The 22,800-nt window shown below is 46.8% G+C and overlaps 1 protein-coding gene across 1 annotated transcript in view; it reads right to left on the bottom strand.

Annotated features, from left to right (window-relative positions):
• Positions 1–9,531, bottom strand: part of PLPPR4 (phospholipid phosphatase related 4) — a 72,969-nt gene extending 63,438 nt beyond the window's left edge. Inside the window, exon 1 of the mRNA XM_038745478.1 lies at positions 9,389–9,531. Within this exon, the coding sequence (XP_038601406.1) occupies positions 9,389–9,466 (78 nt within the window). The 5' untranslated portion in view covers positions 9,467–9,531. The remainder of the gene's footprint in view (positions 1–9,388) is intronic.
• Between the last annotated feature and the right edge of the window lie 13,269 nt (positions 9,532–22,800).

The raw sequence follows: 22,800 nt of genomic DNA, 5'->3' as shown, positions 1-22,800 counted from the left end.
CTGTCTTTGCACTTTTCGCCATAGTATCAAAATACTCTGGTCCTGTTTCCCCACTTTCCCTTCTTATCTCTGGCTATCAAAAGAGCTCCAATCTAAATCCCACCTGCAGAATTCAGATCAAATTAATTTTTTTTGTATAAAACAGCTACAATGTATCTGCTCTATACTAAATCAAAGAGTTGGTGGGAACAATATGGGGTATGAGGAACCACAAAATGTGAAATCCTGTAATCTCTCTTAATTCTAAAGGCTTACTGAAGAGGATGAAAGTGCAGATTTTTCAGTTGGAGAATAAAGTCATTTAAAAAAAATACTGTTTCAAATGTCTAAATGTAAGACAGGCCATGAAAAACAGGATTAGAAAGTTCTGATTTTGGAATGGATTTTAGAAGTACTGTGGCCTAGTGGATAGAACAGGGACCTGAGAGTCAGAAGGACCCGGGTTTGAATCCCAGCTCTGCCACTTCTCCATTGTATGACCTTGGGTAAGTCACTTAACTTCTCTGGCCCTCAATTACCTCATTTGTAAAAAGGGGGTCAAGACCGTGAGTCCCTTGTGGGGCATGAAATGTGTCCAACCTGATTAGCTTGCATCTAATCTATCCCTGTGCTTATTACAGTGCCTGGCATATATTGAGCCCTTAGCAAATACCATTAAAAAAAATGGAACTTGTTTTTATTGAAACTCTTTTCAAGAATGAGTCGAGGTGCATATTTCAATGCTCAAAAATTCTCAAAGGCATATTTTGAAGAAACACTGTTTTATGTGACAAAACTCAATCAATCAATCAATCATATTTATTAAGTGCTTACCTTGTGCAGAGCACTGCACTAAACACTTGGAAGAGTACAGCACAACAATATAACAGACATTCCCTGCCCACAGTGAGCTTACAGTCTAGATGGGGAGAGAGACATTAATATAAAAAAAAATTATGAACATGAATATGGTGCTGTGAGGCTACAAGTGGGAGTGGTGAATAAAGGGAGCAAGTCACTGTGATGCTGAAGGGAGTGGGAAAAGAGGAAATGAGGGCTTAGTCAGGGAAGGCCTGTTGAAGGAGATGTACCTTCAATAAGGCTTTGAAGGTGGGGAGAGTAATTGTCTGTTGGATATGAAAAGGGATGGCATTCCAGGCCAGAGGTAGAATGTGGGTGAGAGGTTGGAGGTGAGATAGATGAGACTGAGGTGCAGTGAGTAAATTGGCATTAGAGGAACAAAGTGTGCACAATGGGTTGTCATAGGCTCCCTCCTCACATCTACCTAACTAGCACACTTCCCCCTTCAAAGCCCTAATGAAAGCTCACCTCCTCCAGGAGGCCTTCCCAGGCTGAGCCCCCCTTTTCCTCTGTTCCTCCTCCCCTCCCCATCACCCCTACTTCCTCCCTCTGCTCTACCCCCCCCACACCGCACAGCACTTGTGTATATATGTACATATTTATGACTTTATTCTTCTATTTATTTTATTAATGATGTGTATCTATCTGCATTTCTATTAATTTATTTTGATGCTATTGATGCCTGTCTCCTTTTTTTGTTTTGTTTTGTTGTCTGTCTGCCCCCTTCTAGACTGTGAGCCTGTTGTTGGGTAGGGATTGTCTCTACTTGTTGCCAAATTGTATTTTCCAAGGGCTTAGTACAGGGCTGTGCACACAGTAAGTGCTCAATAAATACTACTGAGTGACTGAATGAGTGAAAGTATCTGAGGTAGGAGAATTCAGAATTCAAAATCCAGAATTCAAAAGCAACTAAGTGCTACTATGTTAAAACAAGGGTTATCTAGGAAATTTGGAAACACTGCTCCTAAATTCAAAATGCTATGCAGCTGGGTATTTTGTAGGAAGGATGAAAGAGGACTGGGAACTGAGGATGGGGCTGACTAGTGTCTGATAGGATTATCCTGTACTTACCTCAGCGTTTAACATAGTGCTTAGCACATAAGACCTTAAAGCCTATCTTCATCAGGACTGCTCTGGTCCATTTGACCATAGGACAGATTGGGTCCAGGGAACCTCCATGAGGTTTGTTTCAGGACTCTCCCAGAAACCAGTGAACAAACACTCTACTAAGCACTTAGGAGAGCATGGTAGAGTTAGGAGAGATGATCCCTGTTCTCAAGGAGTTTATAATCTAACAGGAGAGGTAGACACAAATAAATTACAGGTAAGAGGAAGAGAGAATAAAGATATGTACATAAATGCTATGGTGTGGGGAAGGGAAGGTTTTACTTTTACTTATTTACTATTCTATTTATTTTATTTTGTTAATATGTTTTGTTTTGTTGTCTGTCTCCCCCTTCTAGACTGTGAGCCCGCTGTTGGGTAGGGACCATCTCTATATGTTGCCAACTTGTACTTCCCAAGTGCTTAGTACGGTGCTCTGCACACAGTAAGCGCTCAATAAATATGTTTGAATGAATGAATGAATGAAAGGGGGTGGGTGTGAGAACCCCAAAACCTAGGAGATGCAGAATGCTGAAATGGCCATAAGAAGGGAAATGGGGTGCTGCTCAGCTTTGGCCTCAAAATAAATCAGGTCTCCTACAGTTGGTGAGAAGTTGGGGCAGAAATAAAGCCTGAGGATGGGTGGGTCATTAGAGCCATCTCAGGATTGATTTGGCTTTTAAGGGTAAGAAAACCATTAAAAACTGTCAGTTCTGATCTGGATCTGGATCAAATCATGTCCTTCTGTGACCTCCATTTTCCTAGGTATACAATTGGATTATCATCTGACCCGCATCTTGACATACTGTGAAGAGCAATGACAAAAAATCTTAAGCAAGGTTTATTTTGCCCAAATCTTACGGGATTTTGGACTCAGGATCCAGAGAAGCAGTTGGCCTTGTGGAAAAGCATAGGTCAGAGAGTCAGAGGTGGTTCAAATCCCGGCTCTGCCTCTTGCCTGCTTGTGTGACCTAGGGCAAGGCACTTAGGTTCTCTGAGCCTCAGTTTCCTCATCTGTAAAATGGGGATTAAATCTTATTCCCTCTCACTTTGACTTTGAGTCTTATGGGGGATAGGGACTGTGCTGACCTGACTACTTTGTATCTAACCCAGTGTTTAGTACAGTGCTTGGCACATCAGAAGTGCTTAACAAAGATGACAATCATTATCATTAGTAGTAGTGCCAGTAGTAATGATACCTGTTTCTCTTTTATATCCAGTGTCTCTTTTCTCTTGTAGAGACCTGGGAGCAAAGTATTTAGGAAATATTCCCTTCCACCAGGGGAGGAGGAGTGGTAATATTACCTTGAATTTCTGTAACTCTAAACAGCCAAAGGGGTTTTGCATTATTCATTCATTCAATCGTATTTATTGAGCGCTTACTGGACAACCCTGCCCACAATGGGCTTACAGTCTAGAAGGGGGAAGGCAGACATCAAAACAAGTAAACAGGCATCAGTAGCATCATTATAAATAAATAAAATTATGGATACATGCACATCATTAATAAAAATTAATAGAATTATAATTATAAATATGTACATATATGCACAAGTGCTGTGGGGTGGGGAGGGGGGTAGATCAAAGGGAGTGAGGTGGAGCGATGAGGAAGGAGTGGGAGCAGAAGAAAAGGGGAGCTTAATCTGGGAAGGCCTCCCGGAGGAGGTGAGTGTTCAATAGGGCTTTGAAGAGGAAAAGTGTGCTAGTTTGGTGGATTTGAGGAGGGAGGGCATTCCAGGCCAGAGGTAGGACATGAACCAGGGGTCAACGGTGGGACAGGCGAGAACCAGGCACAGTGAGAAGGTTGTCATTACTCATTTCATCTCATTTTTGTCACCCCAACATCCTCGGATGTGGGAAAGGCAGGTATTACCTTGTTTGGTGTTGGCCAGGGAAGTGACAGAAGAGATTTGGGCATGTTCCCCGCTCCAGACCTCTGTGACATTTACTCTGTGGTAGATGCAGATGTATGCTTTTGTAGCAGGCAGTGTTGACCAAGCTAGGCATGCCAATAGGAAAGGCATTTTTAGGGACTAACTTTAGGATTATTTTCCTACCATCAACAAAATCCAATTCAGCCCATCTAGGGCTCACAATCTAAGGGGTAGGGAAAACAGTGGCAGAGCTGGGACTAGAACCCAGCTCCTCTGATTCCCAGACTTGTGTTATTCCCTAACACCTTGCTCCCTTCACGCAAGAACATTTTATTTTTCTCTTGGCAAACAGGAAGAAAAGCAAAGGATATTACTTAAGAAAAGCACACTGAAACCAAATGGTTTATTCATTTCTTCTCATTATTTTCATGGGCCCGATCTAGACTAAGAAGAGCTTTACTGTTCATTCTGTGTGATGCCTCAGCAGTATGAGAGGCAATGGATGGGTCTAAACGAGGGCTAATTCTGAGGTGCTAACTGCTACAGTTTGTAGCTCTGCTTCAGCCCCTGTTCCTTAGACAATTCTAGTGATCGAGTTGCTGTGACTTGACTCTTTCCCTCTAAATGGCTGGAGCCAAGTTGAACTTCCGGAAGCTAAGTTAAAAAGCATTTATGCAATAGCTGATTTTTTCCTCCTCTAGTGTTCCCCTAGGGGACCCAAACAGCCCAAGTTGAATGTAATAAAAGTCATAAAATTGGACTGGAATTTTTCCCTCGGATAGAGCAGTAGAAAAGAGAAAGCAAGAGAGTGATGGTGGTTAGCAGGTGCTCACGGCAATTAATTGTCAATCAATCAATCATACGTATTGAGCATTTACTGCGTGCAGCCCACTGAACTAAGCACTTGGGTGAGTACAATATAACAGAGTTGGTAGACACATTCCTTGACGTGTGACTCAATAACAGTAATAATAATAATAATAATAATAACAATAATAATAATGGTATTTATCAAGTGCTTACTATGTACAAAGCACTGTTCTAAGCGCTGGGGAGGTTACAAGGTGATCAAATTGTCCTTCGGGGACCTCACAGTCTTAATCCCCATTTTACAGATGAGGTAACTGAGGCACAGAGAAGTTAAGTGACTTGCCCAAAATCACACAGCTGACAATTGGCGGAGCTGGGATTTAAACCCATGACCTCTGACTACAAAGCCCATGCTCTTTTGAGAGACTATGTGTGTTTATCATCACTGCTGTGTTTTACTTTATACAGTATACACTTTGAGTAGTTGGAAACAAACTGCATTTACTTTTGAGAAGACATTTTACTGCCTGGTTTGGATCCTACATGGGAAAATATCCTCCCTCTCAAGCTTGAATATAAATCCACCATTGGAGACCTCAACTCCTGGATTAATTCTTAACTCTCTCTCTCCATGGGGAGACTGAATGTCTTTCCCTTCTGGGCTGTTACGGAAACATCAAATCTACAGTTGGCCCCATCCCAACTCTGACTTTTCCCCTCGACAGATTTGGCTTTTGGCTCTTCTATTATTTCTTCTAGACCATAAGCTCTTTGGGCCTAGGGTGTGTCTGTTTATTGTTGCATTGTACTCTTCCAACTGCTTAGTATAGGGCTCTGCACACAGTGAGCACTCAATCAATATGATTGAATGAATAAATGAATGAATGAATAAAATCATATCTCTCCCCTGTCCCAAATAATTTAGCTTTGTTTTACTAAAATAATCTACAATTTGTCATAAAGCTATATGTGGAAAAAGTGTTTATGCCAGGAGGTTTTAAACATTTCTGAACAGGGATCATATCTTCTTCCGTTGTACTTTTGCAAGTGCTTAGCACAGTGACCTGTGCACAGGTGATCAATCTGACGGCCCCTCTAAGCTGTAAACTCTTGTGGGCAGGGACTGTCCCTGGTTATTGTTATACTGTACTCTCCCAAGTGCTTAATACAGTGCTCTGCACATAGTAAGAGCTCAAAAGTATGATTGAATGAGTGAATAAATAGTATTGATTAACTGATTGCTTAGATACAGGGAGGATTTTTCAGTCATGGTGGCTAAACCACATTCAGGCTAAAGAGTCTCCATCCATGGAGCTCTATTTAAAGGGCAGGCAGTCACCTGCACTGGAAATTAGAGGCAGAGGGCTGGCCTAGGTGACCTCTAGAAAATTCTAGCAGCTCTAAGATTCTTGGTTTTGTTCACTAACACCTACATAATTCACAAACCACATGTCCTTCCTGCAAATGAAAGCATGTTTTCAATTGGCCATTCCCTAAAAAAAATTAAGCAGCAGGAAGAGTCTGAAATCTGTAACCAACATTCCATTTCTAAGACAACGTCTTTGTTGTTTTGATGATAATCACTGGACTATTGCTTTCAATGAAGAGAGACCTGCATATTTTACCTTTAAATGCAGAATCTAATTGGAAGTAGAAAGCCTCCATATTTGGCTAGGCGACTGCAGAACAGAATCAGTAACACAGAATATTGTTAAATCATTCCCTCAGTAATTAGAGCCAACTCGAAACATTGTTTACCATCTTCATCTTTCCCCAGTTCTACCAAATGCATATTCTCTTCTCTGTATCTCTGGTTGTCTAATTTAATAAACCTCTTCCTTAAGTATGTCTTCCTATTGAAAGGAACCCCCAAGTCCACGGATCCCTTTCAGCTGTCATCTCTCATAAATCCAACCCTCCAAAATCATAGCACATTTTTTTTCGTTAGTTCAATTTTAAATCCACCTTCATATTGGCTGCCTGTTGTTGATGACTTCACTAGAGCTAAAGTTCTACCAAGAAACGGTTCAAAAATGAGCTGCTATACATTATCAGTATGCCATTAAATAGAAAAGGGACATTTCTTATACATCGAATTAATGCCCAAATGATGCAGACCTGATCTGGATCAAGATTAGAGCGTCAGGTTAGTCTTACTCAGAGGGTTAGTCTTACTCCATTTTTTTTTAATACAAATATCCTAGCACAATTTTGCACATATCCAGTATATACTCGGGTCTTCCAAACATCCTCTCCCATTCCACAAGTTCCAGATGTGCAGCATCCTGGCAGAAGAAGACTGAACCCCAATTTAAAATGTGGACAGGAAGGCATTGGGGCCACTGGCTCAGTCATGCCAGGGCCTTCCCCTTCCAGGGCACCCACCTGCATGGGGACTCCTCACATTAACAATAATAATAATAATAATAACATTAAGTGCCAAGTACTGTTCAAAGCACTAAGGTAGATACTTGGTAATCAGATTGGACACAGTCCCTATCTCACATGAAGCTCACAGTCTCAATCCCCATTTTACAGATGGAGTAAGTGAGGCCCAGAGAAGTGAAGTGACTAGCCCAAGATCACTCAGCAGACAAGTGGCACAGCTGGGATTAGAACCCATGACCTCCTGCCTCCCAAGCCGGTCCGTGCTCTATGCACTACATCACGCTGCCTCTCATATGACACAAAGGGCCCCCTTTCCCTCCACAGCATCTGTGTGTGGCTCCCAAGCGCTTAGTCCAGTGCTCTTCACACAGTAAAGGCTCAGTAAATGTGGTTGGAGGAATGAATGTGGCTGGGCTCACCTCCCAGGTGCAGGCACACTGCGCTGTGCACAGATGCAGACGCGCATACAGGCCTGCACGCATGGAGAAGCAGCATGGTATAGTGGCTACAGCACAGGCCTGGGGTCAGAAGGTCATGAGTGCTCAACCCCTCTCTGCCACGTGTCTGCCGTGTGAACTTGGGCGGGTCACTTCACTGCTCTGGGCCCCTTTGATCTCATCTGGAAAATGGGGGCCAAGACTGTGAGCCCCAGACGGGACGGGGGCTGCGTTCAACTCGATTTGCTCATCTTCACCCCAGTGCGTAATAATAACAATAATGATGATGGTATTTGTTAAATGCTTACTATGTGCCAAGCACTATTGTAAAGGCCAGGGCTAGATACAAGGTAAGCAGGTTGTCCCAGGTGGAGCTCACAGTCTTCATCTCCATTTGACAGCTGAGGGAACTGAGGCCCAGAGAAATGAAGTGACTGGCCCAAAGTCACTCAGCTTAGTACAGTGCCTGGCACATATTAGGCACCTAACAAAAGCCTTCATCATCTCGCCCAGCCATGAGGCTGGGCCATACCCAGGAGGTCCCCTGTGCCCCCCTGAGCATCCCGCATCCCCAACCCCTTCTGCCCCTTGAGCATCCCACATCCCCCAGCCCCCTGTGCCCCCCTGAGAACCCCACGTCCCCAACCCCCTGTCTCCCGCTGTGCCCCCAAGCATCCTGAATCCCCCAGCCCCTTGTGACCCCCTGAGGGTCCCGCATCCCCAGCTCCTGTGCCTCCCTGAGCATCCCGCATCCCCCAACCCCCTGTGTCCCCGTGACCATCTCGCATCTCCCAGTCCCCTGTGCCCCCTAGAGCACCCCGTATCCCCAAGCCCCCTGTGCCCCCTTGAGCATCCCATATCTCCAACCCCCTGTGCCCCCCTGGGCATCCCACATCTCCAACCCCCTGTACCCCCTGAGCATCCCGCATCCCCCAGGCCCCTGTGCCCCCCTGAGCATCCCGCATCCCCCAGGCCCCTGTGCCCCCCTGAGCATTCCACATCTCCAACCCCCTGTACCCCCTGAGCATCCCGCATCCCCCAGGCCCCTGTGCCCCCCTGAGCATTCCACATCTCCAACCCCCTGTACCCCCTGAGCATCCCGCATCCCCCAGGCCCCTGTGCCCCCCTGAGCATCCCACATCTCCAACCCCCTGTACCCCCTGAGCATCCCGCATCCCCCAGGCCCCTGTGCCCCCCTGAGCATCCCACATCCCCCAGGCTCCTGTGCCCCCCTGAGCATCCCACATCCCCCAGGCTCCTGTGCCCCCCTGAGCATCCCACATCCCCCAGGCTCCTGTGCCCCCCTGAGCACCCCTCATCCCCCAGGCCCCTGTGCCCCCCTGAGCATCCCACATCCCCCAGGCTCCTGTGCCCCCCTGAGCATCCCACATCCCCCAGGCTCCTGTGCCCCCCTGAGCACCCCTCATCCCCCAGGCCCCTGTGCCCCCCTGAGCATCCCACATCTCCAACCCCCTGTACCTCCTGAGCTTCCCGCATCCCCCAGCCCCCTGTGCCCCCCTGAGCATCCCACATCTCCAACCCCCTGTGCCCCCCTGAGCATCCCGCATCCCCCAGGCCCCTGTGCCCCCCTGAGCATCCCACATCTCCAATCCCCTGTACTCCCTGAGCATGCCGCATCCCCCAGCCCCCTGTGCCCCCCTGAGCATCCCACATCTCCAACCCCCTGTACCCCCTGAGCATGCCACATCCCCCAGACCCCTGTGCCCCCTGAGCATCCCACATCCCCAACCCCCTGCACCCCCTGAGGGTCCATCATCCCCAACTCCCTGTGGCCCGCTAAGCAACCCGCATCCCCAGCCCCCGTGCCCCCGTGAGGGTCCGTCCTCCGCAGCCCCCTGTGCCCCCGTGGGGGTCCGTCCCGCCCGGTTCCTTCCCCCAGCGCCCCCGGCCTGTCCTCCGGGCCCCGGCACTCACCTCCACGAAATAGAAGCAGGGCAGCAGGGTGACGCTGTCCTTGGTGAGCCTGGCTTTCGGCCTCTCCTTGGCAGCCATGCCGGGGCCCGGCCGGGCCCGACCCTCCGCCCTCAGCGCGGGGTGCGAAGCGCCGGGCGGGCGTGCTGGCTCCTCGGGCCGGCGGCGGCCGGCGCGGCTGCTGTCCCCCGCTGCCCCGGCGCCGGCCCCGGAGCCGGACCGCTGCATCCGCCCCCCGCCCCCCCGCGGCCCCGCAGCCCCGCCCCCCCCCCACCGCCCCCTCGGAGGCAGGCCCCCGAGCCTTGCCCACCTGCTGGGGCCCCCGAGCCTTGCCCGGTCGCTAATGACCCCGCTCCTTCTCCGGCCACTGATGCCCCCGCGCCTTTTTCCCGGCTGGTGATGCCCCGGCCTTCGCGAACGCTACTCCTTCCCTGGACACTGATGCCCCCTAACCTTCTCCGGCTGCTGATGCCCCCTAACCTTCTCCGGCTGCTGATGCCCCCTAACCTTCCCCGGACGCTGCTCCTTCCCTGGACACTGATGCCCCCGCGCCTTCCCCGCCTGCTGATGCCCCCTAACCTTTCCCGGACGCTGCGCCTTCCCTGGACACTGATGGCCCCGCGCCTTTCCCGGCTGGTGATGCCCCGGCCTTACCGGCCGCTGAGCCTTCCTTGATCCCTGATTCCCGGCCACTGATGCCCCCGCTCTTTCCCCGGACGCTGCTCCTTCCCTGGCCACTGATGCCCCCGCGCCTCCTCCGCCTGGTGATACCCCCGCACCTTCCCCAGCTGCTGATGCCCCCTAACCTTCCCCGGACGCTGCGCCTTCCCTGGACACTGGTGCCCCCGCGCCTCCTCTGTCACTGATGCCCCCGCCCCTTCACCGGCCACTGATGCCCCCGCGCCTCCCCCGGCCGGTGATGCCCCCTAGCCTTCCCCAGACGCTGCTCCTTCCCTGGACACTGATGCCCCCGCGCCTCCTCTGTCACTGATGCCCCCGCCCCTTCACCGGCCACTGATGCCCCCGTGCCTTCCCTGGACACTGATGGCCCGCGCCTCCCCCGGCTGGTGATGCCCCCTAGCCTTCCCCAGATGCTGTTCCTTCCCCGGACACTGATGCCCCCGCGCCTTCCCCGGCTGGTGATGCCCCCTAGCCTTCCCCAGATGCTGCTCCTTCCCCGGACACTGATGCCCCCGCACCTTCCCCGGCTGGTGATGCCCCCTAGCCTTCCCCAGACGCTGCTCCTTCCCTAGACACTGATGCCCCCGCGCCTTCCCCGGCTGGTGATGCCCCTTAGCCTTCCCCAGACGCTGCTCCTTCCCTAGACACTGATGCCCCCGCGCCTTCCCCGGCTGGTGATGCCCCTTAGCCTTCCCCAGACGCTGCTCCTTCCCTAGACACTGATGCCCCCGCGCCTTCCCCGGCTGGTGATGGCCCCTAGCCTTCCCCAGACGCTGCTCCTTCCCCGGACACTGATGCCCCCGCACCTTCCCCGGCTGGTGATGCCCCTGAGCCTTCCCCAGACGCTGCTCCTTCCCCGGACACTGATGCCCCGCGCCTTCCCCGGCTGGTGATGCCCCGTAGCCTTCCCCAGACGCTGCTCCTTCCCCGGACACCGATGCCCCTGCGCTTTCCCGACCACAGATGCCCCCGCCCCTTCCCCAGCTGACGATGCCCCCGCGCCTTCCCGGGCTGCGGCGCTCTCCCCGGTGGCCTCTGCCCGGCGCTCTCCCTGCAGCTGGGCCTGGCCCGGGTACCGATGCCCCCGGCAGGTTCCCCGGGCGGCAGAGATGGAGAGCCCCGCACCCGGTGCCCGATTGCCTTGCGGGAGCGAGGGGAGCGAGGGCAGCGGGGGGCTGGCCAGCCGGGGGCCCCGCTCCCCGCCCGCTAGCCCGCCCTGCTCGCCCCCTGGGCCCCCTGGGCCCGCCCGGGGATCAGGCAGGAGCAGCTCCCGCCTCCCAACCGCAGGGGCCCCGATTTCCAGGCTCGGTGGAAACGCAGCGGGGGCGGGACAACGCGCTGCGCAACAGCCGCATCGAGGGCCCGCCGTCCTCCTCCTCCTCTCCGTGCCTGCCCCCCGCACTGGGGACACGGCCCGGGGACGGCCCTGTTGCCCCCCCCCCCCCCCGAGGGTAGGACCCAGGTGACAGGCTGGGAGTGGCCCGGCCCGGGACAGCAGCCCCCATGTCCCCCGCCCCAGCCCGGGACGAGCCCTGCCTTGGTGTCGCCGTCCAGGACAGGTGTGGCATCATCCAGGACGGGTACCCGGGGTCAACCTCGCCGTGGCATCACCCAGATCGGGTGTCCCTCTGGCAGCCTTGCGGCCGCACCATCCCAAACAGGTGCCATGGGGACAGCCTTACAGCGGTATCACCTGGGACAGGTGATGATGATGATGATGGCATTTGTTAAGCGCTTACTACGCGCAAAGCACTGTTCTAAGCGCTGGGGAGGATACAAGGTGATCAGGTTGTCCGCTGGGAAACAATAATAATAACCATGGCATTTGTTAAGCGCTTACTCCGTGCAAAGCACTGTTCTAAGTGCTGGGGAGATTACAAGGTGATCAGGTTGTCCGCCGGGAAACAACAACAACAATAATAATAATAATAATAACATTTGTTAAGCGCTTACTACGTTCAAAGCACTGTTCTAAGCGCTGGGGAGGATACAAGGTGATCAGGTTGTCCGCTGGGAAACAATAATAATAACCATGGCATTTGTTAAGCGCTTACTCCATGCAAAACACTATTCTAAGTGCTGGGGAGATTACAAGGTGATCAGGTTGTCCGCCGGGAAACAATAATAATAATAATAATAATAATAGCATTTGTTAAGCGCTTACTACGTGCAAAGCACTATTCTAAGCGCTGGGGAGGTTACAAGATGATCAGGTTGTCTGCCGAGAAACAATGATGATAAAAATAATAACAATAATGATGGCAAGACCACCTTGCAACCCCAAACCACCTAGGACAGGTTCCCGAAGGGCAGCATTGCTGTGACACCACCCAAGACGATTGATGATGATTGATGATGATCAATAAATACGATTAATGATGATCAGTTGTCCGCCGGGAAACAATGATAATAATGATAATAATGATGGCATTTGTTAAGCGCTTACTATGTGCAAAGCACTGTTTTAAGCGCTGGGGAGGTTACAAGGTGATCAGGTTGTCTGCCGGGAAACAATGATGATAATAATAATAATAATAATGATGGCAAGACCACCTTGCAACCCCAAACTACCTAGGACAGGTTCCCGAAGGGCAGCATTGCTGCGACACCACCCAAGACGAGTACCCAGGAGTGGCCTCTCTGAGCCACTACCCACCTGCCCAGGACAGATATCTGGCTGACAGTCTTGCTACAACACTATCCAGGACAGCTGCCATATTGGCCAGGTAGGTACCCAGGAGGCAATCTAGCTGCCACACAATTGTTGCACATGTCGATTGTCGAATCCAAGCTGCTATGATTCTCTAAACCTTCCACACATGTTACATTTATTTATAAATTAGAGCCCACCTGGGTGAACCAGGGCTGAGCACAAACACCGTACCTCATTCTCCTCGTTCTCCTCACTGTACCTCGTTCTCGCCTGTCCCGCCATCGACCCCGGGCCCACGTCATCCCCCGGGCCTGGAATGCCCTCCCTCTGCCCATCTGCCAAGCTAGCTCTCTTCCTCCCTTCAAGGCCCTGCTGAGAGCTCACCTCCTCCAGGAGGCCTTCCCAGACTGAGCCCCTTCTTTCCTCTCCCCCTCGTCCCCCTCTCCATCCCCCCCATCTTACCTCTTTCCCTTCCCCACAGCACCTGTATATATGTATATATGTTTGTACATATTTATTACTCTATTTATTTATTTTACTTGTACATATCTATTCTATTTATTTTATTTTGTTAGTATGTTTGGTTTTGTCTCCCCCTTTTAGACTGTGAGCCCACTGTTGGGTAGGGACTGTCTCTATATGTTGCCAATTTGTACTTCCCAAGCGTTTAGTACAGTGCTCTGCACACAGTAAGCGCTCAATAAATACAATTGATGATGATGATGATGATGATGATGATGATCTAGAGGAACCTAATTGGAAAGGCTATGGACTTTAATTCTTATCTGTTCTGGCCACTGCTGTCCTCTTCCAGAAGCAGGCTTCAGTTTTGGTGGGTATATATGAGTGTGTGTGTGTGTGTGTGTGTGTGTGTGTGTGTGTGTGTGGTGTGTTGCTCATTCAATCCATCCTATTTATCGAGCCCTTTATTCAAAGCACTGCACAAAGCACTGGGAGAGTACAATAGAGTTAGTAGACATAATGCCTGCCCTCAAGGATCTCCCAATAAAGCAGGAGAGACCCAAGGCATATTGCATTTCGGAAAGGGAGGAAATAAAAGAGTTTGAAGATATGTACATGAGTGTTATGGAAGGATGGGAAGAACTTGGGGATAGACAGTAGCCAAGTCTTAAAGGGGTTGGAAGTGCTGAAGTGGCAGATTGGAAAAAATCGAGTTAGAAAATACAAGATTAATCATGGAAGGCCTCTTAGAGGAGACATAATTTTGGAATAGTCTTGAGGATAGGGAGAGCAGTGGGAGAGAGGTCCAGGCTAGAGAGAGGGCTTGAACAAAAGGTTAGTTGTGAGAGAAACACAAACCACAAGGCGTAGGTTGGCTTGAAAAGAGTAAAGCTGGGGTCTAGTGGGAGATGAATGAGGATAAGTAGAGGGGTGAGAGCTGATACTGAATTCCTTAAAGCCAATGGTGAGGAATTTCTGCTTGATGTGGAGATGGATGGGTGACTATTGGAGGTTTTTGAGGAGTGAAGTGTGTCCACATAGAAAAATGATCCATGCAGCAGAGTGAAATATGGACTAGGGAGGGGAGAGACAAGGGGTGGGGAGATCAGCAAAATGGCTGATGTAGTAGTCAAGTTGGGATGTGACAAGTGCTTGGACAAGACTGGTGGCAATTTGAGTGACTAGGAACAGGCAGATTCAAAAGATGTTGTGTAGAAAGAACCTAAAGGTACTGGCTGACAATGGACTTTGAAAGAAAGTGTAGTCAAGAATAATGCCAAGGTTCAGGCTTGAGAGATGGGAATGATGTTGTTGTTGTCTACAGGGATGGAAAATTGAGGGGATGAGATAAATTGGAAGAGAAGATGAGTTCAGTTTTGGACATATGGAACTTGATGTATCAGCAGTACAACCATGTAGATCCCTAGATCCCTCTTTCTTCATCTCTCTGGCCCTGTCTCCTTCCATCCCCATCTCCCTCTGTCCACTCCTTTCCAACCCCAGAAAAATAGGATTAATTCATCTAATGAAATGTAAACAAAATTCAGCATGTTCATTTCACTACTGATTTATGTGATGGAGAAAGGGAGGTGAGGGAGAATGTTCACAACAAGGAACCACTAAGTATTTAGACTGGTGTTACTCTCAAATTCTCCCTGTCTTTCAATAATGTCTTTCTAGACTGTGAACCCGTTGTTGGGTAGGGACCATCTCTATATGTTGCTAAATTGTACTTCCTAAGTGCTTAGTACAGTGTTCTGCACACAGTAAGCACTCAATAAATATGATTGAATGATTGAATGAATGAATAAATATGAATGAATGAATGAATGAATAATAACAATTATGGTATTTGTTAAGTGCTCACTATGTGCCAAGCACTGTTCTAAGCGCTGGGGTAGATACAAGGTAGTCAGGTTGTCCCATGTGGAGCTCACAGTCTTAATCCCCATTTTACAGATGAGATAACTGAGGTTCAGAGAAATGAAATGACTTCCCCAAGTTCACATAGCAGACAAGTGGTGGAGTTGGAATTAGAACCCTTGACCTTCTGACTTCCAATCCATTTCCTATTTGGGGCTCACAGTCTTAATCCCAATTTTACAGATAAGGTAACTGAGGCAAAGAGAAGTTAAGTGACTTTCTCAAGGTCACAAAGACGAGAAGTGGCGGAGCCAGGATTAGAACTCAGGTCCTTTTGACTCCCAAGCCCACACTCTATCCACTAGATCTTGGTACTTCTCTCAGCTTGAACTAAAAAGAAGCTGGCAGGGAAGGGGGAGTGCTTGTGAAGTAGGTGAGATCAAGCCACTTCCTCTGTGAACACCTTCTACAGGAAAATAAGTTAGACTGGCAGGGGAGAAGATGTACTGCTAGTCCAATGATAGCCATAATGGCATTTATTTAGCCCTTACTATATGCCAAGCACTATACTTAAGCTTTAGGGTAGAAAAAAATGGCCGTATTGTTGCTTATCAGCACCTCAACAAGATGCAGGTCAGGGAAGAAAATTTAACCTCAAATCAACCATTTTGATAGAAAAACAATGATTACTACTGATTGATCGATTTATCTCTCAACTGCTCTTGGGTGGATGAGTTGGGTGGAGGACAAGTTGAAACTAAAGGCTGAAATTAGATTTCTATTATATGTGCACTGTCACCTACCATCCCCTTATTTAAAGAGATAATTGAGACCCGAATATAGCTGTATATGTGACTAAAGAGCTCACTGTTTTCTAAAAAGAGAGGCCTGAAGCAGGGAGAGGTAGGCAGAGCCTGAAGTACTCTTTTCCATGTCAAGAACTCTTCCCTGACCTGTCCAGTCTCACGCTCTGACTTTTTTGCTGTAATGGATGGAGATATGATTTTCTTATTAGAGTTCTCTAAGGCCTTCACTGGGACCCTGATTCCCACTCCTACTCATTCATGAAGAATACCCACCCCTCTCACATAGTGAATGTGTGTGCATCTTTCTGCTGTGCATTTCTGGATGAAATGTATACTTAGAAACTGAGCATTAAAAATCTACCCCTGTGAAAACAGAAGCACGTGGTGAAATAATACAAGCTTGTCTATGCAGTGCTCTGTATGCTTTGAAATGTAAGGAATGATTTGTGGGGATTTTGAGTGCAGTAAGGAGATCAAACCACTTTTTAATACCTGTCTTCAATACTCCTGGTTTATATTTGTAGCCAATCGACCTGCTTAATAAAGCACTCCTGTCTTACTAAGTAATGCAACAGAATCATCCCTGCCTTCAAAGAGCATACTCTTCTAGTAGGAGAGATGGATACTTTAGTAAATAACAAAATGAATTCTTCCCTCTTTTCAAGAAGAGACAATATTTTGTATTTTGCTGGGCAGTATTCTGCTCATTTGGTGCTTGACATGTACTTTTTCTGATCAACAGGCTGGCAGCAGACTGCTAGGGACAAACTCCTTTAATCTGATGGACTGTTAGCGTGGTGGAAAGCTAAATGATGGGTTTTAGGTTGATTGGTTCACAACTCCACTAGCTGAGTGAATCAGTGTGATGCGGAAACCTGTAAAACTGCATTGATAGTTGGAATGCTAAGCTAATGCTCCCTGTGATAAGAGCACCTCTAAAATGCATTGTTTATAACTGGTCAATCTTGTAAAAAAAACAAAAACAAACTTCAAGCATAAAATCTCCCCTCTCTGGCTCTATCCTGTTCAAGGAAGAACTGAACCAACTTTCTGACATTTCAAAATATAAAGTACTTCAAAGTAATGAAGAAACCCAGGACAAAATGTCCACAAACATACTTAACATCAGTATTGCATTGATCAGATTTCTGTGATAGGCAAGGGACAGCTTTCATTTTTATTAGCTTTGCAATTTCACAGAATTGAAATTCATCGATTGAAAGATACTATTTTTTTCAATTTGTGAGAACAAGTTTCTGCTTTTGAGACATGTTTCTTTTTATTTACATGTCTTTCAAGACATGAAAAGTACATTCTGTGAAATTTGATATTATCACCAAGGATAAGATTACTCTCACCTCATAGCAGACTATAGAAGGGCTTAAATACATTCAGAGGAAGCAGCATGGCCTAGTTAAAAGAGTCAGAGGACCTGGGTTCTGATCCCAGCTCTGTCAATTGCTTGCTCTGTGTCCTTGGGCAGGTCATTTACCTTACCTCTGCCTCAGTTTTCTCAACTGCTTGAACGAGCAGTATATCAATTGCCTTCCCTTCACAGTACAGCGGTCTTCACACAGTAAGTGCCCAATACATGCCCCTGATGGATTGATTGATTGATATCTATCCTGTTAGAAAGAAGTGTCACCAAACGTCCCCAACTTTTCTCTTTACACCCCAAATTTTCTCTCTTGTAACTTCGTTTTCAGTCACTCCATTTAAATTAATCATTCAGAAACTTTTGGGCTTTTTACAGTCACTCACTGTTGGTTTGATGTGAGAACCATTATTGGGATAATGGTGGTTTAACGGTGTGTCCAGAACGGCATAACAAGAGACAGGTTTTGTGTATGCACAGTGCAGTCGGAACTGTTGATCCAGTTTTGACCTCTTCTGTCAAAAATGAACCCACAGATGAATTTAACCAGACAGGAACCTGAAGGACAAAGGATATACATAGTTACCATTTGAGGTTAAGTGTGGTAAAAATGTTCTATTAATGGAACTATTATGGAAACCAAATGTGGCTTGTTTGCTTAGTACAGTGCTCTGCCCACAGTAAACACTCAATAAATGTGATTGAATCAATCAATCAATCAGTGGTAAACTGAGGATTCACCCAGCCATAGGGGTTGGACATTGATTTTTAGCTTTATTTGAATCTTGATACCATATAGATGCTGCCCACTCTTTTCTGTCCTTCTCCCAAAAGGATGTACTAACCTTCTGAGTTGAGGTTTTTATGCCTTTGTGTCTCTTTGCATCACTGGATAATGTGATGGCAGATTTCAATGACATTATTCACCTTTGTGTCATTGATGGAGATCATTTGCTGTAAGTGAACTATGACAGAATCAGGCAAATTACATAATCACATGCACATCTTCTTGTACAGCACAGACCTGGGGGTCAGAAGGTCATGGATGCTAATCTTGGCTCCACCACTTGCCTGCTGTGTGACCTTGGTCAAGTCACTTCACTTCTCTGGGCCTCAGTTACCTCATCCGTAAAATGGCAATTAAGACTGTGAGCCCCATGTGGGACAGGGACTGCGTCGAACCTTATTTGCTTGTATCCACCCTAGCACTTAGTAAGTGTCCTGAACATAGTGAGTGCTTAGCAAGTATCCATATTATGATTGTTATTATTTTATGCATGCTTCAAGAGCCCTGTTGTTGGTATTAAAGAGCTACAGTCTGAGTGACTCCAGAAATTCTGATGAATTGCTCAACATGTTTGGTTGAAAGAACTTCTCAGAGGATTGCAATTACCAATCAATCAATCAGTTGCATTTATTGAGTACTGTATGCAGAACACTGTATAAAGTGCTGCAGGGAGTTCAATACAACAGAATTGGTAGACACATTCCCTGCCCTTCAGGACTTTACAGCCTTGAGGGGGACATAGGAATTAAAATAAATTATGGATACATTCCTAAATAGTTTTGGCAGAGGGTGGGCTGAATATAAAGAGCTTAAGGAGTACAGATCCAAGTGCATAGGTTGTGCAGAAGGGACAGGAGTTAAAGGACATGAGGGCTTAGATGGGGAAGGCCTCTAGGAGAAGAAGTGATTTGAATAGGGTTAATTATATTATATTTTTATTGTATTAATGATATTTTCATAACAACCTCCCGATCCCTTGTTATGACTTTGTGTATGGCTGGCTAAAATGGGTTGTAAATGATCGGTCACAGAAACAGTTCTGTCTTAATCCAGTAGCATTAGAAAAAGAACAGACAAGGCCCTTCCTATTCTGATGTGGCCAGTGGTATCACTATAGTGAAGAAACATGGCAAACTCTTTAGAAAAGCTGCAGTTTTTAGTAATTTCCAGAACCTATTTCAAATATTGCATTTAAACCTATGGTATGAACACCGTGACCTGCAATCACCTGATTTAGGAGTTCAGACATTTTTTATGGCTCCAACTATGGTGTTATGGTGGTTAAATATTAGAATAAGAGCCATGTTGGCTGTTTAACTTTTCATGATAGTGGAAGGTATTAAAAGGAATCTTAAAATATTGGCGCCTTCTCTGAAAGGTTCCCTCCATATCTGTCATGAGGGTATTATTATTATTATTGTTACTATTATGTGCCTTCAAGTCATTCCCGATTCATAGCTCCTCCATGGATATACTTTCTCCAGAATGTCCTGTCCTCTGCCATAATCCACAACCTTTCTATTGCTTCTTCCATTATCGTTGTTATGGTCTTCATCCATCTAGCTGCTGGTCTGCCTCTTCCACGTTTTCCGTTGACTTTTCCTAGCATTAGTGTCTTCTCCAGAGAATTAATCCTCCTGATTATATGTCCAAAATATGTTAATCTAAGTCGAGTCATTTTGTCTTCCAAAGACTACTTTGGTTTAATTTGCTCCAAAATCCATTTGTTGGTTTTACGGACAGTCCATGGTATTCACAAAAACCTTCTCCAACACCACATTTCACAAGAATCATTGTTCTTTCTATCCTGTTGGTCATGAGGATAGAATTATCTGTTTCTTTAAGGTATCAGGACAGTGTCCACAGGTCCATATACTCTCTTTGAAGACTTAGTTTGATCTTTTTCTGCCTAGTCTTGTTGCTTTGCATTTGAAGATGAGATCATATTATGTCCATATTAGCCCCACTGCTAGCCCCATATGAGACAGGGAATGTGTTTGATCTCATTTATTCACCCTAGTGCATAGCACAGTGCTTGAAACAAAGTGAGTGCATAGGTGTGGCTGAGAAGACCACAGCATGGCTGACAATACATTTTACATTGCATGTGCCCTTTCAGCTTGTTCTTTGCTGCACTGATATGTTTGCCATTTTCAGCACCTGTCACAATTTTTGAATCTGTATCAAGGACCCCTGGTTTTCCTGAAGCTCCTGCCCAAGGAGATTTAAATCCTCCTCTGATTGCTACAGTCAGGCTCATCTATCAGTTCCTGTTTTCTCCTTCCACATTGTGTGAAACGATGCTTCATAATGTCTACAAAGCGTTTGTTCCTCACTCACTGCTTGTATTTTTATCCTGTAGACTGTAAGATCATTGTGACCAAGGAACATGCCTGCCAACTCTGGTATATTGTACTCTCCCAAGCAATAAGTACAGTGTTCTGCAAACAGTAAGAGCTTAGTAAATATGATTGATTGATAGACTGATGATCTAAAAATGCTGATGGCTCATTCTGAGGTAGCTAGAGTCTTTCACCCAGTCCCTCATTAGCCATCAATGCCCATTACCAGAGGCCTAACAGGAGTGAAGGGTTCTGGCCTGGTTCGTAGATCAGAATATTGGTTGGTCAGTCAGTCGTTTGTATTTATTGAGAACTAACTGTGTGCACAGCACTGTACTAAGAGTGTGGGAGAGTACAGTTTAACAATAAGCAGACAGATTCCCTATACACTACAAGCTTAGAATCTAGAGGGGGAGACAGGCATTGATATAAATAAATAAAATAACAGATATAATAATAATAATGATAATGATGGCATTTATTAAGCACTTACTATGTACATAAGTGCTGTGGGGCAGGGCTGAAGGGATGAACAAAGGGAGGAAGTCAGGGTGACACAGAAGGGAGTGGGAAAAGAGGAGAGGAGGGCTTAGTCAGGGAAGGCTTCTTGGCAGAGATTTGCCTTCAATAAGGCTTTGAAGAAGGGAAGAGGCTGTCAGATTTGAGGAGAGAGGGCATTCCAGGCCAGAGGCAGGATGTGGGTGAGGGGTTGGAGGTGAGATAGATGGATTGAGGAATAGTTGAGAAGAATTTCATTAAAGGAGTGAAGTGTGCCGGTTGGGTTGTAGTAGGAGAATAAGGAGGTGAGGTAGGAGGGGGCAAGGTGATTGAGTGCTTTGAAGACAATGGTGAGGAGTGAGGCATGGCACATAGAAAGTACTTAAGAAATACCATATAAAAAAAGAAAAATCCACCATCCCAGCTAGATGGGGCATAGCTAAAACCACTCTCAATACCTAGCACCAATATCCAACTGACTCCAGAAGTAGAATGTGTTTCTGTCAGTCCTAAGAAACCATACAAGGGAATGCACACAGAATACTTCCGACACAGAGTACTTAGAGAAGAAACGTTGTGTAGTGGATAGAGCATGAGCCTGGTAATCAAAAGGTCATCAGTTCTAATCTGGGCTCCACCACATGTCTGCCGACCTGGCAAGTCACTTCGCTTCTCTGTGCCTCAGTTGTCTCATCTGTAAAATGGGGATTGAGACTGTGAGCCCCATGTGGGACGGGACTGTGTCCATCCCTATATGTTTGTATCCACCCCGGTGCTTAGTACAGTGGCTGGCACACTAAGCATTTAACAAATGCTACAATTATTATTAAAATACAATTGATTGATTATGGAACACAGTCCTGGGAGTCAAGGGGTTCTAATCTCAGCTCTATCACTTGTCTGCTGCATGACCTCACTTCTCTGAGCCTCAGTTTCTTCATCTGTAAAATGGGGATTAAATCCTACTCCTTCCTACATTCTACTCCTTCCTACATGGGATTGCAGGCCCCATATGGAACAGGGACTGTGTCAAACCTGATTGCCTTGTACATATTCCAGTGCTTAGTTCAGTGCTTGACACATGATAAAAAGAAAGGAGGGATGATGTGTTTTAATTAGGACTCTAGCCAGCACATTAATCAGATGGTGTCTGTTTGGAGTATTTTACATAGAGTATAGTATTTTAGATCTTAGTAAGACCCCAGTGCACATCTTCTCTTCTCACCTCACATGCCCAGACAGAAGCAATGTGACCTAATGCATAGAGCAGAGGCCTGAGAGTCAGAAGGGCCTGGGTTCTAACTCTAGCCCTGTCACTTGTCTGCTGTGTGGCCGTGGACAAGTCACTTAACTTCTCTGTGACTCAGTTACCTCGTATAAAATGGAGAGTAAGACTGTGAGCCCCATGGGGACAGGGACTGTATCCAATCTGATTAACTTGTATCTACCTCAGTGCTTAGAACAGTGCTTGACAGATAGTAAGCACTTAATAAATAACTCTAGACCATAAGTTCATTGTGGACAGGAAATGTGTCTGTTTATTGCCGTATTGTACTCTCTCAAGTGCTCAATACAGTACTCTGTACCCAGTAAGCACTCAATAAATATGATTGACCAAAATACCATCATTATTATTATTTTTATTAATAATAATAATCTCAGTGCTTGGTACAGTGCCTGGCACATAGTAAGTGCTTAACAAATACCATAAAAAATGCAACAGAAAGAACAAATGGGCGGGAAGGATAGATTAGAGAGAACACCTAGCATTATCAAAAACTTCCCACTGCGCTGAAATATGTACCTCATGCTAAAAATTCCCTGTGCTTTCCTCTCCATGTTCCTGGTAGAAATAGTAAACAGGAAATTGATTAAGGGCATAAGATGTGGAGTTCTGTAATTTTGATTTATTCATGAGATGCATTTTTATTTGGAGAACATTATTGGC

Source organism: Tachyglossus aculeatus, chromosome 4 (genome assembly GCF_015852505.1).
Source record: "Tachyglossus aculeatus isolate mTacAcu1 chromosome 4, mTacAcu1.pri, whole genome shotgun sequence".
NCBI classification, from domain to species: Eukaryota; Metazoa; Chordata; class Mammalia; order Monotremata; family Tachyglossidae; genus Tachyglossus; species Tachyglossus aculeatus.
Note: the sequence above shows the minus strand (reverse complement) of the source record. Positions and strands in the feature narration are given on the sequence as shown.